Source organism: Homalodisca vitripennis, chromosome 6 (assembly GCF_021130785.1).
Source record: "Homalodisca vitripennis isolate AUS2020 chromosome 6, UT_GWSS_2.1, whole genome shotgun sequence".
Lineage (NCBI taxonomy): Eukaryota > Metazoa > Arthropoda > Insecta > Hemiptera > Cicadellidae > Homalodisca > Homalodisca vitripennis.
The window spans coordinates 114340329-114360982 of record NC_060212.1 but is presented as its reverse complement, the minus strand read 5'-3'; the positions used below and the strand labels follow the sequence as shown (position 1 = coordinate 114360982).

At 34.2% G+C, this 20654-nt stretch overlaps 1 protein-coding gene across 1 annotated transcript; it reads left to right on the top strand.

Moving 5' to 3' along the window:
* The first annotated feature begins 5143 nt into the window (after positions 1 to 5143).
* Positions 5144 to 19580, top strand: LOC124365528 (acetylcholinesterase-like). The gene is made up of 10 exons (XM_046821514.1): positions 5144 to 5202; positions 7411 to 7543; positions 7948 to 8070; positions 9315 to 9471; positions 12536 to 12721; positions 13646 to 13854; positions 14440 to 14614; positions 15499 to 15701; positions 16560 to 16795; positions 19021 to 19580. The coding sequence occupies exons 1-10, from the start codon at positions 5144 to 5146 to the stop codon at positions 19235 to 19237; spliced, it is 1698 nt and encodes a 565-aa protein (XP_046677470.1). The 3' UTR covers positions 19238 to 19580.
* The last annotated feature ends 1074 nt before the right edge of the window (positions 19581 to 20654 follow it).

Sequence of the window (20654 nt, the reverse complement as noted above, 5' to 3'; positions counted from 1 at the left end):
GATTCGCCCAAAGCAAAATGGTATAAAAAAATTAATAATAAATACACTAATCAACCCTGGTTCAATGCTACAAACATGAGTAGATGTGACATTATTAACATTATAAGGTTACGGATGGGACATGCAAATGTCAATTACAATTTACATAGACTTAAAAAGTATTTCACACCTTTGTGTCTGAAATGCACATCAGGACAAATAGAAACAATACAACACTTCCTACTACAATGCCCCAGTAATTACCATATAAGACAACAGTGTTTTAAGAAAATAAATAGACTAATCAGGCAAAAAAATTACACATTAAGAGATATTTTGGCCTTAGAGGATATAGAGATTTATAAGGAAATCAATTTATTTATTTCACATTGTTACAGAAAACTATAACAAAACACACACAAACAAATCTTAGAGAAAATTGAATGTATCCTGGTCATGTGTTCTGTCTCCCGTGGTCCACACCTTTTCAGGATAGGCTAAGCCTGACGGGCCCCTGCCAGGAAGATTAACCCTAAACCTAACCTTCCAATATATATCCCATGTTAATTAGAAAATCCTAAACTATTACTAACAAACACGGTTAGGTACACAAGGAAAAAAAAACTGTATTTACATGGGATCCCTTAAAGAAATGCAATCCTAATAATTGTGTATGTGTTATATGTACTAACCACTAAGATGTAATTGACAAATCTGTACAGATGTGACTAATGAACCAAGGTAACCACAAAGAGATTATGATAATAAAAACGTAAATTTCCTTATGCGAGATAAAATAATCAGTGTTACAAGAGGCTTATTGGGTCAAACCTAGCCTGTGCCAAGGGACACCAACAAGATAATACAAAAAAAAGGTATAAGCTCATGTTATGGATTTATCAAGAAAGCATTTTTCTGAGATTCTTTGATTTAAAGTCGGTTTATTCCAAGAAGATTGCATCTCAATCTTGATTTTGGATATGAAGCACTTTCACGCTTAACTTTTGTTTAATAGCGTTAGTACTTCAAATTAAAGAGAAATCTTACTTCACTTCGGAACAATGGAAATAATGTATACTGTATTCTTCAACAACACTTTTGGAAGTGCACCTTTCTGAGTATGGATGTACAAGTTGGTACATCCAACAATGTTTTCCAAACGTTTTGCAAAGTGAACTCATTCAAAATACATTTGGACTCTGTTGTTGTTTAAATTTTTTTAAGGGATTTCGCCAAAATAACCGAACATTCTACTTGTTTTCTTATCTTTCTACGTGTAGCAGGTCATTGTCTTGAAATTGATTAATTGTTTAGCTATTCTTCTACCTAATAAAAACACTTGTGTGGTCGTCTATTTTCTTCTTAAATTGACGTTCATGACACTAGTATATAGTATTTGGCGTGATTCCAAAAAACGAACAGAAGTGTTTTGACACTGAAGTAGAACACTCCTACCAACATAAGTGTAGCAAATAAACCATTCTTGTACCTTAAAGACTTTGAGGTGCCGTCGTATGTAAACATGAATCTTCAACTAAAATATTCAAATCATTTTATAAGATTAATAAAAACTTTGAAAAAATATAATCATATAATTGGTATATTCTTGATTATGTAAAATAGTCCCTAATGAATTTTGGAGAAATTTAAATATTTCGCCCTAATACAACCATCTAGCATAAGGGCAGTCAATGTGAAGAGGAATTGGAACTACAACACCTCGGTGTTGGTGTTTAGATAAATACGGTGCCACAAAAATATCCAAAGACAGAAGGAAAGAAGAAGCCGTGAGGATTTTTTAACTGATGCCCTTGGTCTGTTGGTTTTAGTGAAAGATAATTAATCCAAACGTGTCTCTGGTTACAACACGCCACAAACAGGAAGTAGGAAACCGTAAAGTGGCCGAACCTGAAGAATACAGAAGTCTATTTTTGGCTGTTTGTTTACCTAACAGACAACACAGAATCGATTCCGCAGGGAAGACCCATAAATTCATTTTATCTCTGAGACGCTTTGCACCTTATCTTACCACATAACCGGACTCTCCTTTTCACTCAATGTAACATTTTTCTATACATAAATATAAACAGAAATAAAGGATAACAAAATAATTGTATACTCTTTAAAGTAGGTAGTGAATTGTAATATTTAAATTATCTTCTACATACTCCACTTCTACATTAGCATTATACCAACAGAACTATATTACTAGATTGCTTGGGTCTTTTTTATACTCTATTAAGTAACCTATATTTTTTTACGATGGGATTTTAAAGTTACCACCTAAGTGCGGATATTAATGGAAAACATTCCAAAACAATACAAGCCATGTTAGCCGCATAGTTTTTGAACTATGTCGCTGGAGCAGTAGCAGATCTAATTCAACTTAATTTTTTAACTCAAGAAATTATTTTTACTTTGCAAAGTTAACAGTCCAATGTCCACGAGTTCCTTAGAACGAACGATTTCATCATTGTTGATATTATTAATATTTCCATTCAACCTATTGTACGTGCGAACATATAAAAGCAAATTTCTAAGGGGTGAGCTTAGATTCCAGCAATGCCCTTCTTACAAGTGATTAAGAAATATAAATCCTATACACAATCTAACATTACACATAATGTAGCTATAGTAGAAAGGAATGTTTCAATTGAATTTTGAGTTTAGCCCCAGTTCATCGTCGACTTTCTTTGGATCTCTTCAGATAGACATGACTACAGATTCCAGGTGTCAAGTCTGAAACAGCGTCAGATACCAGATGCTGCAATAAAAGGAAAGTGAACTGGAGCTAAACTCAAAATTCATTTGAGTCAACCCTTCCTACCATAGCTACGTAATGTGTAGAAAACTCGGTTGCTACACCGTGCTTAGAGACTAGGTCTGTCAATCGTAGTACACTCAATGTGTACCTGATGAGACAATGAGACTACCACTTCACCTATTTATGTATAATGTCGAAACGATGTAAATGTTTCGTTTTGAGCTGCTTTGTCGCTAATTTTCTTTGGAATTCTTCAGACAAACATGATTCCAGATTCCAGGGGCCAAGTCTGAGACAGCGTCAGATACCGGGCGCTGCAATGAAAGGAAGGTGCTACGGTTATAGTTATTTTTTGCACAAGGTAAATTATTGTATCACATTAGAACAACACATTTATATGATGGGACCCAGCAGACTGCATCAGTTAGTTAATTGGTGCTGTTGCCCCCCTACCCCCCTCATCCCTCCACTGAGATATTTATTGTAAACCATTAAGAGAACGACATGTGTTTATTGGTGACACACTGTGTAATGCGAATTCCGACATTTCTCTGTGTCCAGTTTGCGACATTTGTATTGTTCGGCACTGAAGTGCAGTTTGAATCACAATTTAAAGTGTAACACATTCTCATTATCTCTGTTCTGGAGGGTGACCGAGGTGTTGAGGCGGCTGTGGACGCTACATTTTGCCTAGCAAGGTGGCGTAACACGCTAGGCGTTTATTGGTCTATAAAGTCACCCCACGTAAAGTGCAATGGGTTTCTTATGGGCGAGGTCACGTGACAAATAACCCTGGAAATGGCAACGGGTTACTCACTCACTCTAGAGAACTTCACCGTCTTCGCAGGGGACAACAAATTTTCATTTATTTTTACTTTTGTAAACAAAATGTTTCGTCATACAATGTTTTCAAATAATAAATGTTGAACTTAAAACTGACCATATCTCTGATTAGTTTAATATTGACGAAGCACGATTCAATAGGATAACAGGTTTTTGTTTGTAACAGTAACTTCGAAAATGGGATTATATATTTTTCATTAAATGTCGAAAACTTTTAGTAACAAGTTTAATCTCAATACTAAATCTTGTGAATGATTAGTAGGATTGATTATCCTGTCTGATGACATTCTTAGTATATTCTCCGGTCATCTTAGACCCTCAACAAAAGATGCAAAGTTTTTTACAGCTGACGAAGAGGATAAATTTTGATTTTCGAAACGTAATGTTCCATATACTACGGTAAATGTTCAAAAACCTGTTTAATTTGGCACGTTTTTTTTAACTGGCATCTAAGCGCGTAATATTTTATAATGTTCTATCCAAAATCCACCTTTTTTTCTCACAAGACTGTGAAAAGATCTGAAGAAGTCTAAAATAATAAAATACATACATTACTCAACATCATAATATCCAATACTCATACATGTATGATCCAAAAATAAGTACCTAAATGAGTACTTTCAGATTTAGTTTTTAGACAAAACACTGAAGTTCGTGAGTAGTTACGACGACTACTAACCATGTCACCTCACAAAACAGTTGCTCTGAACCACATACCAGACACTCCATCGGTCTCTTACTTACTAAATTTTGCATTTATGAGGCCGAGATAGAAAATAACGAACATGCACATCAAAATATCAATATAATTATACTGGTAACTTAATTAAATTTAAGAAAAGTTGCAATATTAATCTAATCCGGAAAATTAAACAAATTGCACCAATAACAACACAATAAAATTAAAATTATTATAACCAATACTTTCAAATATTTGATTCCTACGTTAATTGCATATGAACAAATAATGTTCAACAATAAGGTGCAATCGACATTTAAAAAGACAAAAGCGCTGCATTCGATCTTTTACAAAAAACATGAACGAGTTGAACTGTAAAGAAGTATAAAACACATCAAAAATGAAATTTTTAGGTTCAAAATATGCTAGGAAAGAATGGCGCTAGGTTGGGCAGATACCCTCTTCATGATGGTATTTCTAAACAGTTAAGGACACTGCAAATAGTCGACGTAAATGGCGGTATGTTGTGCAGTCAGATGCATGGAGATTCTACTGTGGTAGGCATGAAAGGTAGCCTCGAATCTCCTTCTGGTTCTGAGGACAACCCTAAAACGGTTGCCACGTGGGACCATTATGGAGATGTTGCCATGACGATCTGACAGTCAAGGACACCATTGTCAATCTTAATTCATTAACATCACAAAATTGACGTATCTAAGGAAGTGGTGACTCGATGCTAAAAACGACGAGAGTAAGATGTAAGTGTTGAGCTGGTAGTCACGCATCAGAAACTTTTGGGTACAAAGGTGCAACCGGCTCTATCAAACGTCATGGTGTTGTATGAGTCACGTGGCTGTTAGACAGCTGCACTAGACCGGATGTTCGAACCTGAAGAAGGGGCTCTTAGGCCGGATGTGGTGTATGGTAGAGGTAGATGGTTGGTGGAGCTCCAGAGTTCAGTGATTTGTACGCTGCAAAGTTGTTCAATTCAATGAGACTTATGGCAATAAACAAATATAACAGAATTTCAAAGAACCTGACAGACTTTTGAAATTAAAATAGTAGATTTCTTCCTTGGATCCAGAGGAACCTATCTGCTATGTTGAAAGTCTGTACAACGTTTTTATCTAGAGTTGTCGCACAAATGGTCAGACAAAGATTTTAAGTAGGATCTACCGGATGCTCTAAACAAATTCTACTCTTTGTTTAGAGTGTTTTATTAACGATGGAAGGTTTGAAAGAATAACAAGATTTCGAACATTTGCCATTGTTATAAGTTATAAAAAGTACAACACAACGTTTCGAGGATTAGTATCTATCCTCTTCGTCATGTGGGGGAGGTATATTAATACATACAAACATAACGAACAGAAAGAAGTAAAGAAGGGAAAAAGGGTTCAAACATACCCAAAAGCTGCTTGGAGTCTAGTCCAGGCGTTGTCACTCCACAGGATGCAAGTCCCGAGCACCAATCACAAGTATGAGGATAACAATCACACCATCACACTAGCACAGAGTACAGTGAGGTGTCCTTTAAAATTCTACTCATTGCTCTCGATTACTCCACTCATATAATATATATGTTTATTGAGTTTTAGGCTTAAGTTCTCAGTTATTTAAGGGAATTATGTCTCAAGGGAACAAAATTAAGTTTATTCAGTGGAATAATATGACCACCAGAGCTCCAGGTGCTACGCGGGGTCAGGTAATCTATCCATTGTCTTCTACGTGCCAGGTAAGACAAACATGGTATCAATATTGAGGTTGAGTGATAGAGAGGACTTGATAGCCCTCTTTAACAAAGGCATTTTCCAATCATTTTATTCAATATTGTCAATATCAGAGACTATCATTCACTTAAATTTATACACTTAAACTCTCTCATTTTCGTGTATGTTGTTGGCAATTGTAAAAAAGAGTAAACCTTTAGGTGAAGTCATTATCCTGTATTTTATGCTATAAACACCATTCATTACTTATAGATCCAGCAGAAGATTTTTCCTACTCAGAGAGGAAATTTTATAGATGAAATATCTTCATTCAAGGTAAATTTCGAATTATCAACCCAAAAAAACTTGTATTAGTCGGCAAGGACTGTGATTAGATTGCGATAGTGACTCTCGGTTTCTTATCGATACGATTATTTTTAGCAGCAACATTGAAATATCTTCGGCCTATTTCAACAGATAAGTGTTATTTTAATTCCCAGTTAACCAACTTGTTGAAAAAAATCTATTCTACAGTGTTGTTAGCTTTCGTGTAGACTATACCTCGAAATGTGCTGTTATCTGGGCTTTTTGTTCCTCCTGCCATCGTTCCTCCTGTTCGTAAATAGGCAAAGTAATAACACATGTATTAGCACTCGTTTAATTGAATATATTTCCAAATTTAATTCTGAAAATACAACTAAATAATATGTAAAGCATTTCAATAAATGCACAGTTAATTGTATTTATAGTTTCATTTGATTTTTCAAATTCTACCCACGTGTAACCCCGTACTTTAAACAATTCGATTCAATTCAAACAATAACTTGATATTATAATTATGACACCTTATTACACACTTAATACCTTCATAAATCGTACTCCAATGAAACGTAGTATTATAATTGTAATTTAATTACTCAAGAAATCAACTTTAACAGCCTTAGATTTACATTAATAATATTAACAGTTACCCGCGGCTTAACCCGCAATTTCGTAGGCTTTGTACGTATATGAACACGTTTGCCTTGTCGCCACGATAAAAAAATTTGTCAAAAGTGTATATTTATTTCCCTTGCTATATTTTATCTTTTAAGTATTCTATGTTAAAATTGAAAATTTATTTTTGCAATTGCAAATATACACAATCCACCAATGTTAATACCGCTGTTTAGAACCACGTAATGTCTCAAGAAGCTGAGCTTATAATTTTTTTTATTTAGTAAATAATTTACCAGCCAATAAAAAATCGTACCTTTGGTAGGAAAATTTGATTCAGTGTTAATGTTGAGTTAAACTTCAGTACACCTTCCTGTGTACGGAATTGCGGGTGAAGCCGCGGGTAACTGATAATAATATTAATGTAAATCTAAGGCTATTATTTAAAAAACCTTAAAAATTATGGGAAATGAAATAAATAACTTGTGCACCTGTTCTAGCCAATCCGATGTGCCACTCAACACGAAAAGAGGACCTATCGTTGGGACCCGCTTCTCTCCCAATCCTGACACGAAGGTTTCTTACGATGCCTTCCTAGGAATACCGTATGGTCAAATACCGGCCAGATTCCAGGTGATTCCAGGATTAATGTTTGGAATGGCTTAATCAAAGTTTGTCAACCATAATAAATTAGATTCACAACACTATTGCATTCGGTGAATTCCCTCTAATGCGTTTTGAGCGTAGTTTTAGTTAGTAATGTTCAGTCGAATTCTATAAGGTACATCCAAAACTATATATTTTTAACATAGGAAGTTTTAAAACACATTTTACAGACATATCTAACTGTGGGACTTTTCTAAAGCTATTTTACAAGAAATAGTCCGAATTCTGGTACATAAATAAATTATGAAGATGCAATTACATTTACCACAATTACTTCTACTAGTGTATATTGTAGAATTAACTACACAATGCACTGCTTAAAATCATGGAATTCTTTGCTATGTACTTACTTTTTCTAATATTTTATACAGATGGCCGTTCCCAGGACACCATGGAGTACAGCCAAGGACACAAAGACAGATGGACCTGCATGTCCTCAGATCTTCGGAACTTTCAAAGAAGATTGTCTTTACTTGAACGTCTTTACTCCAGTAGTAAGTGTAATTTTATAGGTATAACAATACAATATAAAAGCATTCTGAATCTTTATTTTTAAATAAAAGTTAGTTGTCCACCTTTTACTAAGGATAAATGTTATAAATGTATTAAAAAAAACTCATCATATTTTAGATATCCCTCCATAATTAAAATTATAGAATAAACAAGGGTCTTTTTAATTTTTAAAACACCATGAAAAAACGTACAAAACTAACCTAAGTTTTCGATTTTTGATTCAAAATATTACTACTCAGGAAAGTTTTGAATCAAAAATCGAAAACTTGAAACGAAATATTTGCAAAATTGGCAGAAAAATATTAAATTAATAATTTATGCTAGTTTACAACAGTTTTGTTATGTCAAACATAACAGCCTACAACGTAATTGCTCCTAAAACTGAGTTGCTTCTACGTTTGAAGAATTTTAAAGCTTTATTTTTAAATGAGTCATATAAAATGGAAAGGGTCACCCTGCTTAGGGTAGTTGTAATAATATGAAACATGATATTTGTATTTATTTTATTATTATTAATTAGAGATAAATGTTTGCTTTTCTGTAAAGAGCCAGTTTTGATCGTATTACCCAAGAATTGAACGGAATGAACATACATTTTGTTTTCAATTAACCTTTTTAAAGATAAAATGTAGTGTTTACTTTGTTATAGCTTTCATAACGTTATGAGCCAATGTGTAGAGTTTATTTTTGTTCTATTATATTTTCACTGTGTTTCGGATGTGCATGTATAATAAAACAATTACGAACACTATTTTGTTGTGGATGTTGAGTTTAGCTCCAGTTCACCTACCTCTTAGTGTTAGGTGCATGCATCTGGTATCTGACGCTGTCACAGACTTGAATCCTGATATTTGGATTCGTCTGAAGAGATCGACGAAGAAGCTCAAAATGAACCCTTTATATAGTTTCGACATCAAAGGTACCTATACTACACAATATAGTGTAATACAGGTGAAGAGTGAATCTTATTGTCTCGTCAGGGGCGCAATTGAGTGCACTACGATGCTTTAGGACAAATTTACATGAATTCCAATGGGACATGAAACCTGATCTGCAAAATGATTAATACAATATTCCAGGAGTAAAGTCTGTAACAGTTTCAAACTCCAGACGCTGAACTAAGAAGAAGGTGAACTGGAGCTAAACTCAACATTTACATTGAATCAGCCCTTCCCACCTTAGCTACACTATTTTGTTTATATTATCCCTTGAACTCTGTGCACAGAACGCTGCATCCTCCCCCTCCAAGTACCCTGTGATGGCCTTCGTTCACGGAAGTGCATTTACCGCGTCCTCCAGCAGTTCGCTGCTATACGGTCCTGACTTCCTGATTCCTGAAAATGTGATTCTGGTCACTTTCAACTACAGGCTGGGAGCTGTTGGTACAATACATTGGAATTACTATCTATAAGTACATTACGTATAAGGCTATAAAGTACTATCTATAAGTACATTATGTTTAATGTTATAAAGGTAAATCTGGAGCTCAGGGCTACTGCTTTTTTAGAACTCTGAAAAGAGTAGAAAGATTTAGCCAATCAGAAATAGTATTTCAAAATGTTGTTATGATTTGATTAGACAAATTCATTAAACACATGTACACACCCATTGTGCAACTCCAAATAAATTAAAGTAAGGAATATTTTATTTTTACGCTAAAAAGTTTTTTCTCAATTAAATTTTATCCTTTCGTAACTATTAAGTATGTTATATGCAGTATATTTTATACGCATTTCAAGATTACCACTATTTTGAAATCTGAAAAACAGTATTATTTAAGTTAAGAAGAGTACAACGGTAGACACCCCCACCCATATTAAGTGAAAAATACTAATTAATAGACTTAAAATAAAACATGTTGTGAAAATAACGTACATTTTTGTTTGTACTGATTTGCCAAGCAAAGGCAAAAATAGCACCTTCTTACAGAACACTTCGTGCATCAATGTTTTCTTATACTTGACAAATTAGAGATTCATAGCGAGGAAACTAACTATTGAGAGTACCATTATATCTGTAATAATATCTTAATACTATTTACAGAAATTTTCCAAGTATTGTAAAATTTTTATTTTTGACCATAATAATTAACATTCTAATTTATGATTATGTTTAGTTATGTTAGGTTAATTCATGTAAATCTTAAGAGTGATTAAGACAGAAATGGTGGATTAATGTACCATCGAAACAATAATTTTCATTCAAAGTATCCAGTACATTAAATATGTGTTGTTTTATTTAAAAGAACTTTCACTTCAATTTAATTTTCTATATATTTTTGAGAACTACATGTTGTAGAGATATTTTGTTTATTTTAATCGATTAATTAGAAACAACATTGCCATTTTTTCTAGCAATTCTATATTTTTAAAACTATTTTTTTTATTTATTTTTGTGTAATTAATTTGGTATATGAAGCCTTAGTAGTTTTAATGATCCTGTTATAAATGTCATAGAAATCGTACTCTGGAATGTTTAATTCCTCGCACTCATACAATCGTAATGTAATACAACTGCACTTCATTTTATTGAGTCATTATAACTAAACCAAGTATTAAACCACGTGTATTAAACCATCATAGACTGGACATATGATCTTTGTAATAAAGATACTTACAAGCTTGATATAAAAGGTTATCCTGCTTGTTTGCATCGAAAAGTGGGTTTTATAGTAAAACTCCACACTTCAACTGACGTTTTACTTATTAATTTCTCATCAAGCAAACCAATTTGGTCAGTTTTTTTCTCTAGATACACTAGAGTAATAGTTTATATACGTACTATAAGAAGTGTATTGAACTCTCTCACTTGCAGGACAGATGAAGAGCAAAAATAATTATAAAAAATATGGTTGCCTGTAAAGTCGGTTTTACGGGCGAAGATTTTACGTGACAACGTCTTTTTCTCGGTAGAATATTTATTGATATGAGTATTATTAAATTGCACAATAGCAACAAGGAATTGAATGAAAATAAGAATTGCACAAATTTTAACTATAGAAATATATTTTGTTTACTAAAACATTGTACATAATTTGAAATTAATTAAAATTTGTTATTGTAAATGGTAAAGTTGAATAAAACATTTACTAAAATTGGAATTTGAAATTCTTGCTAAACACAGTTAAATTCTATCTCCGCGCGTGGTGATTGGTCGGTTTAGTTCGTTTGTTTGGTCGCACTGTTATGACAGGTTAGAGGTTATAATTTGTTATTTTAAATGTTTGACTAGCAATACGCGCTGTTTCTTCTCAATCGACTGAATTACGATTGATTGCAGAGTGATTTAAACTAATAATTTACTTAACACTATCAACATTTGTCAATAGTATGACATAACCTATAAACTCAGTTTCTCAACTTTTGTGTCAATCTAACAATGAATCAATCAATCTTAGTTTACGATAATGAAATATCAGTGTACAATTATTTACCTTTATTGTTGTAGTTGTTGTAAATGACGAATCTAAGCACTCCACATTTTCACGAATAAACATAGTTATCTGCTTTATCCCGTGCGGCGGACCCACAGTTATCTGCTTTATCCCGTGCGGATCCCGTGCGGCAGACCCACTGGACGGGCATCGTAACGTTACCGGGCGTTACACTTTTTCATGAGTGACTCCGAGCCGCAACCTAATTTAAGACGTTGTCACGTCAATAAAAAATATTCGTTTGAACCGATTGAACAATGATAATGCTGCTATTGCACTTTTAAATACTCATACACTTACATCTACCCTGTCACTCGAGGGTTTTGAAAAACTGAACGTCTGTCTATAGCCTATAGGCTTGAAATCTTTCTTGAAGCTTCATTCTAGGATATTCCTTACAATTATTTTGAAAAATTCATATTTTCTTATTTTAAATATACAGTTATTTTTTCATATAAAATTAGCTGCTATAATATAATAGTTGTTTGATAATTGAGTTATTTGACACTTTGAAATTCTATTTGTGTTAAATTATTACTACTTACATCTTTACTTATGATACAAGAAACACTGAAAATAAAAAAATATAGGTTGGATCCCATGTGAGGAAAATTATCTCACGTAATTAACCTGTAAATAGATTAAAACAACCTCATGGTGAATGTAGTGATATTTTACCTTTGTCCATGAAATTTTTTTCTATTTCTATGTGTTTTAAATAAAAAATTTTTATCAATTTGATATTTTATCTTTATATTTTACACATTATTGCCCATAAACAAAACAATGGGTTTTAAATGAGTGTATAGGCTATTTGTAATTATCAACTTTCATATTTTTTTTTAAATAAAAATACTGCACAAACATGTATTTAAAACATTTTGTTTGCGTAATGTAAAAACGCTGTAATAAAGCAGAAAATAAATACGACCTGTGGGCAGTTGATGCGATTTTTAATGAGACCTCAAAGGATTAAGAAAGATTTATGGAATTAAGTGTAGTCAATTTTCCAGGTTTTCTGACGTTAGGCTCCAAGGTAGCTCCAGGTAACCTTGGACTGACCGACACTCTGTTGGCTCTTCAGTGGATACAAGACGAGATCTCGATATTCGGCGGAGATCCCGACCACGTCACTCTGTTCGGTGAAAGTGCGGGGAGTGCCATAGTCACCTCCCACTATCTCTCCTCCCTCTCCACAGGTAAGTGAGTGATACATAGTGAGTAAGTGAACTCTATATTCTCTATAGTCCTCAACTATGAAGACGGATTTTAAGATCTCTGTCTGTGGTGAAAGAATCGTGGACATGAAAAACATTTTTGTATACTCCCTCATTGAGAAACCTATAGCTTGTTGGTAACACTCATGATCAGCCAAATCCTTTTATTTGATGATTTTCAGATCAGCATCGTTGAGCAATTTTAGACTTTTCCACTGCTCCTTTTTTCTTATTTTCTGTGTGTTCTGTTCTTTAATTCTCACATTTAGTGGTCGTTTTGTCTCTCCTTTTCATTCCCTATTACAAGACCATGATAAACTGTAAACACAGTTTTTTTAGTCCTGTGTTCCATCTTATTGTTTTGCTTTGCTATATTTTGTCTAAGAGTGTTTTGTGTTCTAAGAGCGGTTCTAATATTATATTTTCTGCCTTCTCTTCTAATTTTCTCCGGTAATCCCGGCACATAAGAGATCGACATGTAAGTAAATTTTTCTTTGTTTTCTTTCTCTGACTCTCGGATGTTTCTATTGTTTCTTTTGCACTTATTTAAAACAGACTGAGTCTTTCTTTCTCTGACTCTTGGATATTTCTGTTCTTTCTTTTGCACTTATTTATAACAGACTGAGTGTATTCGGTTTTTAAAAGATCCGATTCAACGTTTTGGATTTCTTCTTTCAACCCATATGTGTCTGAGCACAAGCTCTTCGCTCTGCCAAACGGGCTGTATGGGCGGTAACCATAACGATGGCAAATGTCCGAACTCCTGTTACCCTGTCAAAACTTCCATCGTCAATAACAAAGTTACATCAGCTAGGATTGCGCGCTGTAGATTGTATCACTTGGCGTGTCAATTCACGTTTTTGTGTATGGTGGAAAAAGACTAAATATCTTACTCCTTGTTTTCAGATCTCTTCGTGAATGCGATAGCCCAGAGTGGCTCAGTGCTGTCGGACTGGGCAGTGATATCAGTGGCCGAGGGCACTCGGAGGGCAAAGGTGCTGGCTCAAGCACTCGGTTGTAACATCACCGAGAACGATAGGACTCTTCTGTCCTGCTTGCAGAAGGCAGATATCAACGACATCGTCGCTAAACAGTCCATCGTCCTTCCCTCAGAGGTAACTCTATATACTCATGTAGCGTTACTTCATAATGAAAATGTTTATGTACACTTATAAGTATTTGGAGGTCATTATATGAGGAGTGCCTCAATAATTTGTACTGTTTTAGAATCCCTGCAAAATAAAAATGAAAACAGATGCAACACACAGTTACTTTCATCACAAATGGGATAAAGGGGTGTTATTAGCAGTTGGGAAATAAATTGTAGGAAGGGCAATGGTACCTTCAGGACTATTACATTATTTTCTTTCACTTACAATAACTCGTACAGTTTCCTTATGGAATCTTAGTGATGAAATCTGTGATAAGAATCACAGAGTTGATTCCAGTTAGTAAATAATACAGCCTCATCACGGAAACGTAGTTATGATACCCCCTCATAGAATCAAAGTTATGATACCCCTGAGTAGCACATACAAGTTCCTCATAGAATCAAAGTTATGATTCCCCTGAGTAGCACATACAAGTTCCTCATAGAATCAAAGTTATGATGCCCCTGATTTCCTTATAGAATCAAAATGATGATTCCCCTGAGTAGCCTATACACCTTCATAGTTACGAAAACGTTTTTGTTTTCCTAGGAAATAATCTCAGGCTCCGGAGGACTTCGTTTTGTCCCAGTTTTGGACTCATACCTCATGGCTGACGTACCATTCTTCAACGACACTCTGGAGGGACTCAAGGTCGCGGCGATGGCTCGGGGGAAGTCTCTCATAATAGGGATAACCACGGACGATGGGATTGTCAAGTTTTTGTGTGAGTACATTTATTGAGAACTCTAAATTAAATTATATAATATTTTGTACTTTATTAGCATAAGTACTAATATCATTATCTAGAATTATTTCGTTTTTATTTGTATTCTGTATAAATAATGAATAAGGTGGAATGAGCTACACTCTGGATGGAATCAGGTGATTGTTCCTCATTGGCCCAGCCGATTCAACCCAACATAATCTGAGATCACGTGATTGTTTGATCGGTCAGTTTGGCGTCTCCTGGACGTTCCTGAGCCCAGTGTGTGGTTGTATTTGTTCCAGATAAGACCCACGTGCAATGTCTATTCCTCGGACTCGTCTCGCTCTTTCTCGGGAGCGGTCTCTCTTAACAAGATGTGCCCTTGGCCACTATAGATTTTGTAAAACCCGTCAGATTTGTGGAGTTTCGTACGGAGAGGTAGCGGTCCAAACCGTCCAAAAATTGGTCGCTATCAGTGACTTGGCCTCCGATACAGTTAAGTTCAAAGTTATGTTACTTATGCGTTTTTTTTATAAAAAAATTGAAGTCGCAGGAAAAATATTAGTATTGTTTAAGTTTTGAGAAATATTTCGATATACAATTTGGAAGATGTAGTAGTAACATTTAATAGTTTAGATCGATTTATTCCCTCTGACCTTTATGGAAGTTAACCTTTAACTCCCATATTCTTTTAAACTTACTGTCATATCAAATACTACAAGTTTTCATAGAGTATTGCAATATTATTCTAAAATTGGCGATGGAATGCTGACATAATTATTAAAAATTTCCTCAGGAAATGTTTCAAGCTTTTACTGAAACTGTTACTCTTTCAATCCATCCTGAATAATTGCCACATATTTTACTTACCGTATAAAGCTAATTACTTGTGTCCATTTCAGTGGATGACTCTTGGAAAGAGGGGGAAAGCAATGTCGAAGACTTTATCCCTCGTCGAGTCCGAGACGCAGTCAGTCCCGACAGACTTCTAGTAATGGGACAAGACATACACGACCGGTACTTTCCAGACACCTTTGACCAGAACAAGGTCCTCAGCCTGCTTAGACTGAACACAGATACGCTATTCTCGTACCCCGCAGCAAAGGTACGTAGTTCTGGTTGTATTGTTGTTAACAATACGCTTGTGGACTTGCTCAAATCTATTGGGTACGCAACCATAAACTTCTCCTCAATATCAGCCAACCTGAAAGTATGATTCTTTTTCGACTACATTCCGTCATCCTTAAAGAACTGTTAGGAATAACAGTTTGGTAAATATGACTCAGTGCTCAGTAGTTAATTTAATAACTACACAATTTCTAGTTCTATTTCACTTATTATAAATCCTTCAAAATGTAAAACAAAACTATTTCTATATGCTCTACGGACAACGTACGAATACAGAACGCCACATGTCGGCTTTACTGAGGTTGTTGCAAAATTTTAAAGTCTATTGCTAAATGTTTTGCTATGTCACCACGATTGGCTGTGTCATGTTTTTAACCACGATTTTCTCGTTCCCATCATAGTTACCTTTAAATGTATAGGTAGATGTTCCCTAACGCTCAGCCAAATCCCATGGAGTGGCATACACCATCATCGAACTCTATGTGTCCTATTAATAAACGAGACATAATGCAAAATTTCAATCCTATAATGAGAGTTATCGTCGGACAAATAGACAGACAGACAGAATTATTATTATTATTCTGAACCAGTGTAACTATTTGGTAGCCTAATAATAAATATTTTCTACAATGACGGTATAACCTCTGTTAATAGGGAGCTAAATTCTAGTTTTCAATGCTTTATTTTGGAACCTATACTCCAGAGTTTGGTCGAGGATCAAGACCAGCCCTAGTTGTATTGCATCCTCCATGATTGCAGGAACACGCCACTAAATCAATGTGGGAAATTTCCAAACATCCCTGTGTTCATAATTACACCAATTTGTTATCTACAGATCTCTAATTACTTCGCCAACCTGACGTACGGATACGTGTTCAAATACTACGGATCTTGGTCTCAACCCATTCAGTTCCCGTACCAACTCAAGACCGTGAACCACGGATCTGAACTACCCTACATATTCTACTTCAGTAAAGTCAGTCTACCGTTGGACAGCTGCTCCTTCAACGCAGAAAACATCGCCATGAAAAACAAGATGGTCAACTGGTGGACTACTTTCGCCAAGTATGGGTATGTCACTATCCACTTCCATACATATATAAGTGATATAATAAATTACTGTCCAAATTTTTGCAATAGAAGATTTTATTGTAATTCTTTAATTCGTTTAAAAATCATCTCAGACACAGTAAGATATTTTGTAAGCACTACTTTAATTACTATCACTACGAAATCATTACTATGGGTGAGCACCCCCATCTTGAAAATATTTTTTGTTCCCCCAATTAGTACTATACACTCCCATTTACAGAACTTTGATACTTGGGCTATAATTCTTTTAATGCGAGTTTTAAGTTTTTAAACGCATACCCTGTATACAAAGAAACAATCATATACCTTCAGTTACAAGGGATGATATCATCTAAGATTGGATATGCTATTCGATAGAATAATTCTGGTATGTTTTAATACAGCACATTGCAGTGTGTGGAGTAATGAATAACATATATCATGTTACACGCTATAATATTCGATAATTCATTGATTCCTGAGGATTGCAATGTTCTCCTCAATATTGTGTATTAAGATTACTGTAACGGAACTTTTTGAAAGGGATCCTTTCTACGCCAACGGCATTTCAGTTTTGTATATTAAATGTTTTTACGGAAGAACTGTCCAAATTCACTTACAAATATTTATTGACCTCCCCAGGAATCGAACTCGTGACCTCTCGGTTAGCGAGCCACAGCCTTTCCCCTACGCTACGATGAAGGTCAAATAATAAAACCAAACATTCTTTAAGTGTATCTTTATACAGTATCAATGTATAACAAGACAATTGTAGCGTCTCTTATTTTCCATCCGAATTAGAATTCCAGTTTAATACGTTGTATACCTATAGAACAATAACACCTTTAATTCCTTTACAGCTAGTCATTATCAAACCTTTCCATGATTTTGGTCTTTTAGGTCAGCATTTTATTGGCATAAAGGCGTTATTCCGCTGTAGAAAACTGATGTTATACTTCTGATTTTTAACTGAACCATATTATAAGTGAAATATATTCTTTTGTGTGTTTTATTATATTATAAAGTACAACAATTAGTTTCAAAAATTGCTTTTCACGGTATATCGTTTATTTTGTATAGGCTTATAGTTTGGGATTATCACTTTTAATTTATGCCCCACTTGCTTTCACAATCGGTTTGTGAAAGACCTAATTTTAAGCGATCTCCCTAAATATATTCTCATTTAACTATGTATTTTTGCTGGCTCATAATTTATGGCTTTCCTTGTGTACTTTTCAATTTTTAATATTTATCACAATCATTCCTTCCCTCTTGCCTTTCTCGGTTGTTCGTCAATTCCTTCTGTTTATATTTTACTTTAACTTTCCCCTTTCCTTATGTATTTAAAAGAAACCAACGAACACCATCAATATTAACGTCATAATAGTATTGTTTTGAGAATTATTGACTTATAAAAGAGGTTTCACAGAATTATGTTGGTTCTGTGTAACAGCGTAGTGTAGCCATATGGATACAGGGATAACTCCTCGCACAGAGAGTCCATTTCTTTTTATTATCTAGACTGATCCAGGTTAATTCCTTAAATTTTAAGTATGAAAAGCAACAATAAAAGCTAAATAAATCATAAATGGAATAGCTAATAAAATCATTTTTACAATTCAAAAAGTTACTAAACGCCACACGATTCTGTAGTGGAAATAAGAGGCATTAAAAACATTACAGTTCCTTTTGCTTTTTAGTGTGTTAGCTGTAGAATCAGTAGGGTTATAAATAGGGAGCACAATATGGAATACTGTTGTTAGTTGGTAACACTGTAAAAAAGGAGTAATCGTATGATCCAATATTAATAACATAAACTTCAGATATGTAATCAAGAACAAAAGTAACTCCAACAAAGAAAATAGTTCTTTAAAACTTTGCAGTTGTCAATGGAAGGTTTGAAAATATAATGGTTTGGGACATTTGCCCTCGTTATATGTTACAAAAGCCTAAGAAGTACAATAATACATTATCAAATCATTGAGTAATATGTAAACTTAATTTTTTTAACGATATTATATAAATGAATTTTTTTTAGAATTTTCCTAAATTAAAAACGTTTGTTTCAAAGATACATATTCCTCTTATTACACTTATCACGTGTTTACTATGTGTTTAAAACTTCGGTATTTCTTGCATCTCATGTCATAACATATGGAGTTTTCCATTGTTAATAGATAGTTTTGTGTTTGATGATATATTTGACCTTATGACTGATGTTGCAGGAGCCCTGGTTCTCAATGGGGGACAGTGTCTACTATGGGGTACATGGTCATCGACTCCACCAATTCTATTATGAGTAGTTCCACTTTCAACAGTGAATACTTCAACTTCTGGGACGTTATGGAGAAGTCTGACAGCTCAACCCTAAACGCCAACGTCGCCAATCTCTTCCCCACAATTTTTATCATAATCTCAACATCGTTATTATCATATTCCTAGATTAATCTCAAACTGTAAATTTAGTTTTAATATATTCACCCTGACTTACTAAGATAACTTGAGTTCGATTCGTACCAAGTTTTATTTTATTCCTGACAGATTCATTATACTGACTTTTATAAAAAACGTTTGAATCTATCGTTAAGAGCCTCGGATGAGTTTTGTGACTTTTATTTCTTGTTGTAACACATTATATATTCATTTTATATAGCTACTTTTGTAATTGAGTGAAAGTTACAAAACTTTGTACTATGTGGAAATTTCTTAATTCAAAAATAAAACTGTGCTCCACAAAAGAACATAAAATATAACCTTAAATACATCCTGTGGTGATTTTCATATACCTGTGTCTCTACAAAGAAGATGGGGTTTGAGTTTTGGAGAGTAAAATCATTTAAAATACAGCTGGCTTAATATCTCATGGATCAACTATTGTCTGTTAAACTCCATAAATCCTTTCTATGAATTAAAGGTTAGTTCAGGATAGTTAATGATAAGATTTAGTTCTAGAAACTGGGGCTTTTAAAAGTCCAAATAGTTCTCGTAGCTAGGATTTCAAGCAACTACTCGTAAATAGTTAAAGGTTATAGCTTCCAAGGACAAGTAGGTTCTAAAGATTGGGAATTTTCAGAGGGCAAGTGCTTCAAGAGAGTTGTAGGTCTAGTAACAACGCTTAAAGATAATTGTGTGCCAAATTTTGGAGTCCAAAGACAATTGAATGCTTATATACATAGAGAATATTGTGATGGCTTTTAAAGACCATCTGGATTTAGAGACATGTTGGCCACTTATATGGCGGCTTCTAGAAACGTAGTAATCCATAGACTAGGGGCTCCTTTATCAGATTAAGGAATTGAATTTTACTCAACAAGAGCATTTCCCAGAGGATTTCGTGGCCCGTAGAAAAGGTTATCCTAAGGCCAAGAAATGCTCTTAAAAGTTGCAGCTGCAGTCTAACGAAGATCATAAATCCTCAAAAGCCTTGGTGGTCATAGAGGATGAAGACTTCAACTTATTACATCGAGGTACTTATTACATGAGAGTAATTCAGATTTTATGGATTATCAGCAGAAGGAAATTAAAAAACTTGACTATAGTTGCTATTCAAGGTGTCCATCTTAACTGTTTCACAATTGGTATTTCAAAAATTAATAAATTTACAGGATATTTACTGCAAATTGAAAATATAAATTAATAATTTCTAAATTTTCCCGCCATTTTCAAAAATGTGTAACCAATTTTAACACTTTGTGGGGGACAACCTATACTGACTACAAATATTTCAACGTTTTTATTCTTGAAACTTTTTTAACTTAATCGTTTAAGTCGTACAACTTACTAGAATGGTAAAATATGACACATTTTGGCATGTTTAAGCACCATAAGTGTAAATAATATCAAACATGACAAAAAAATA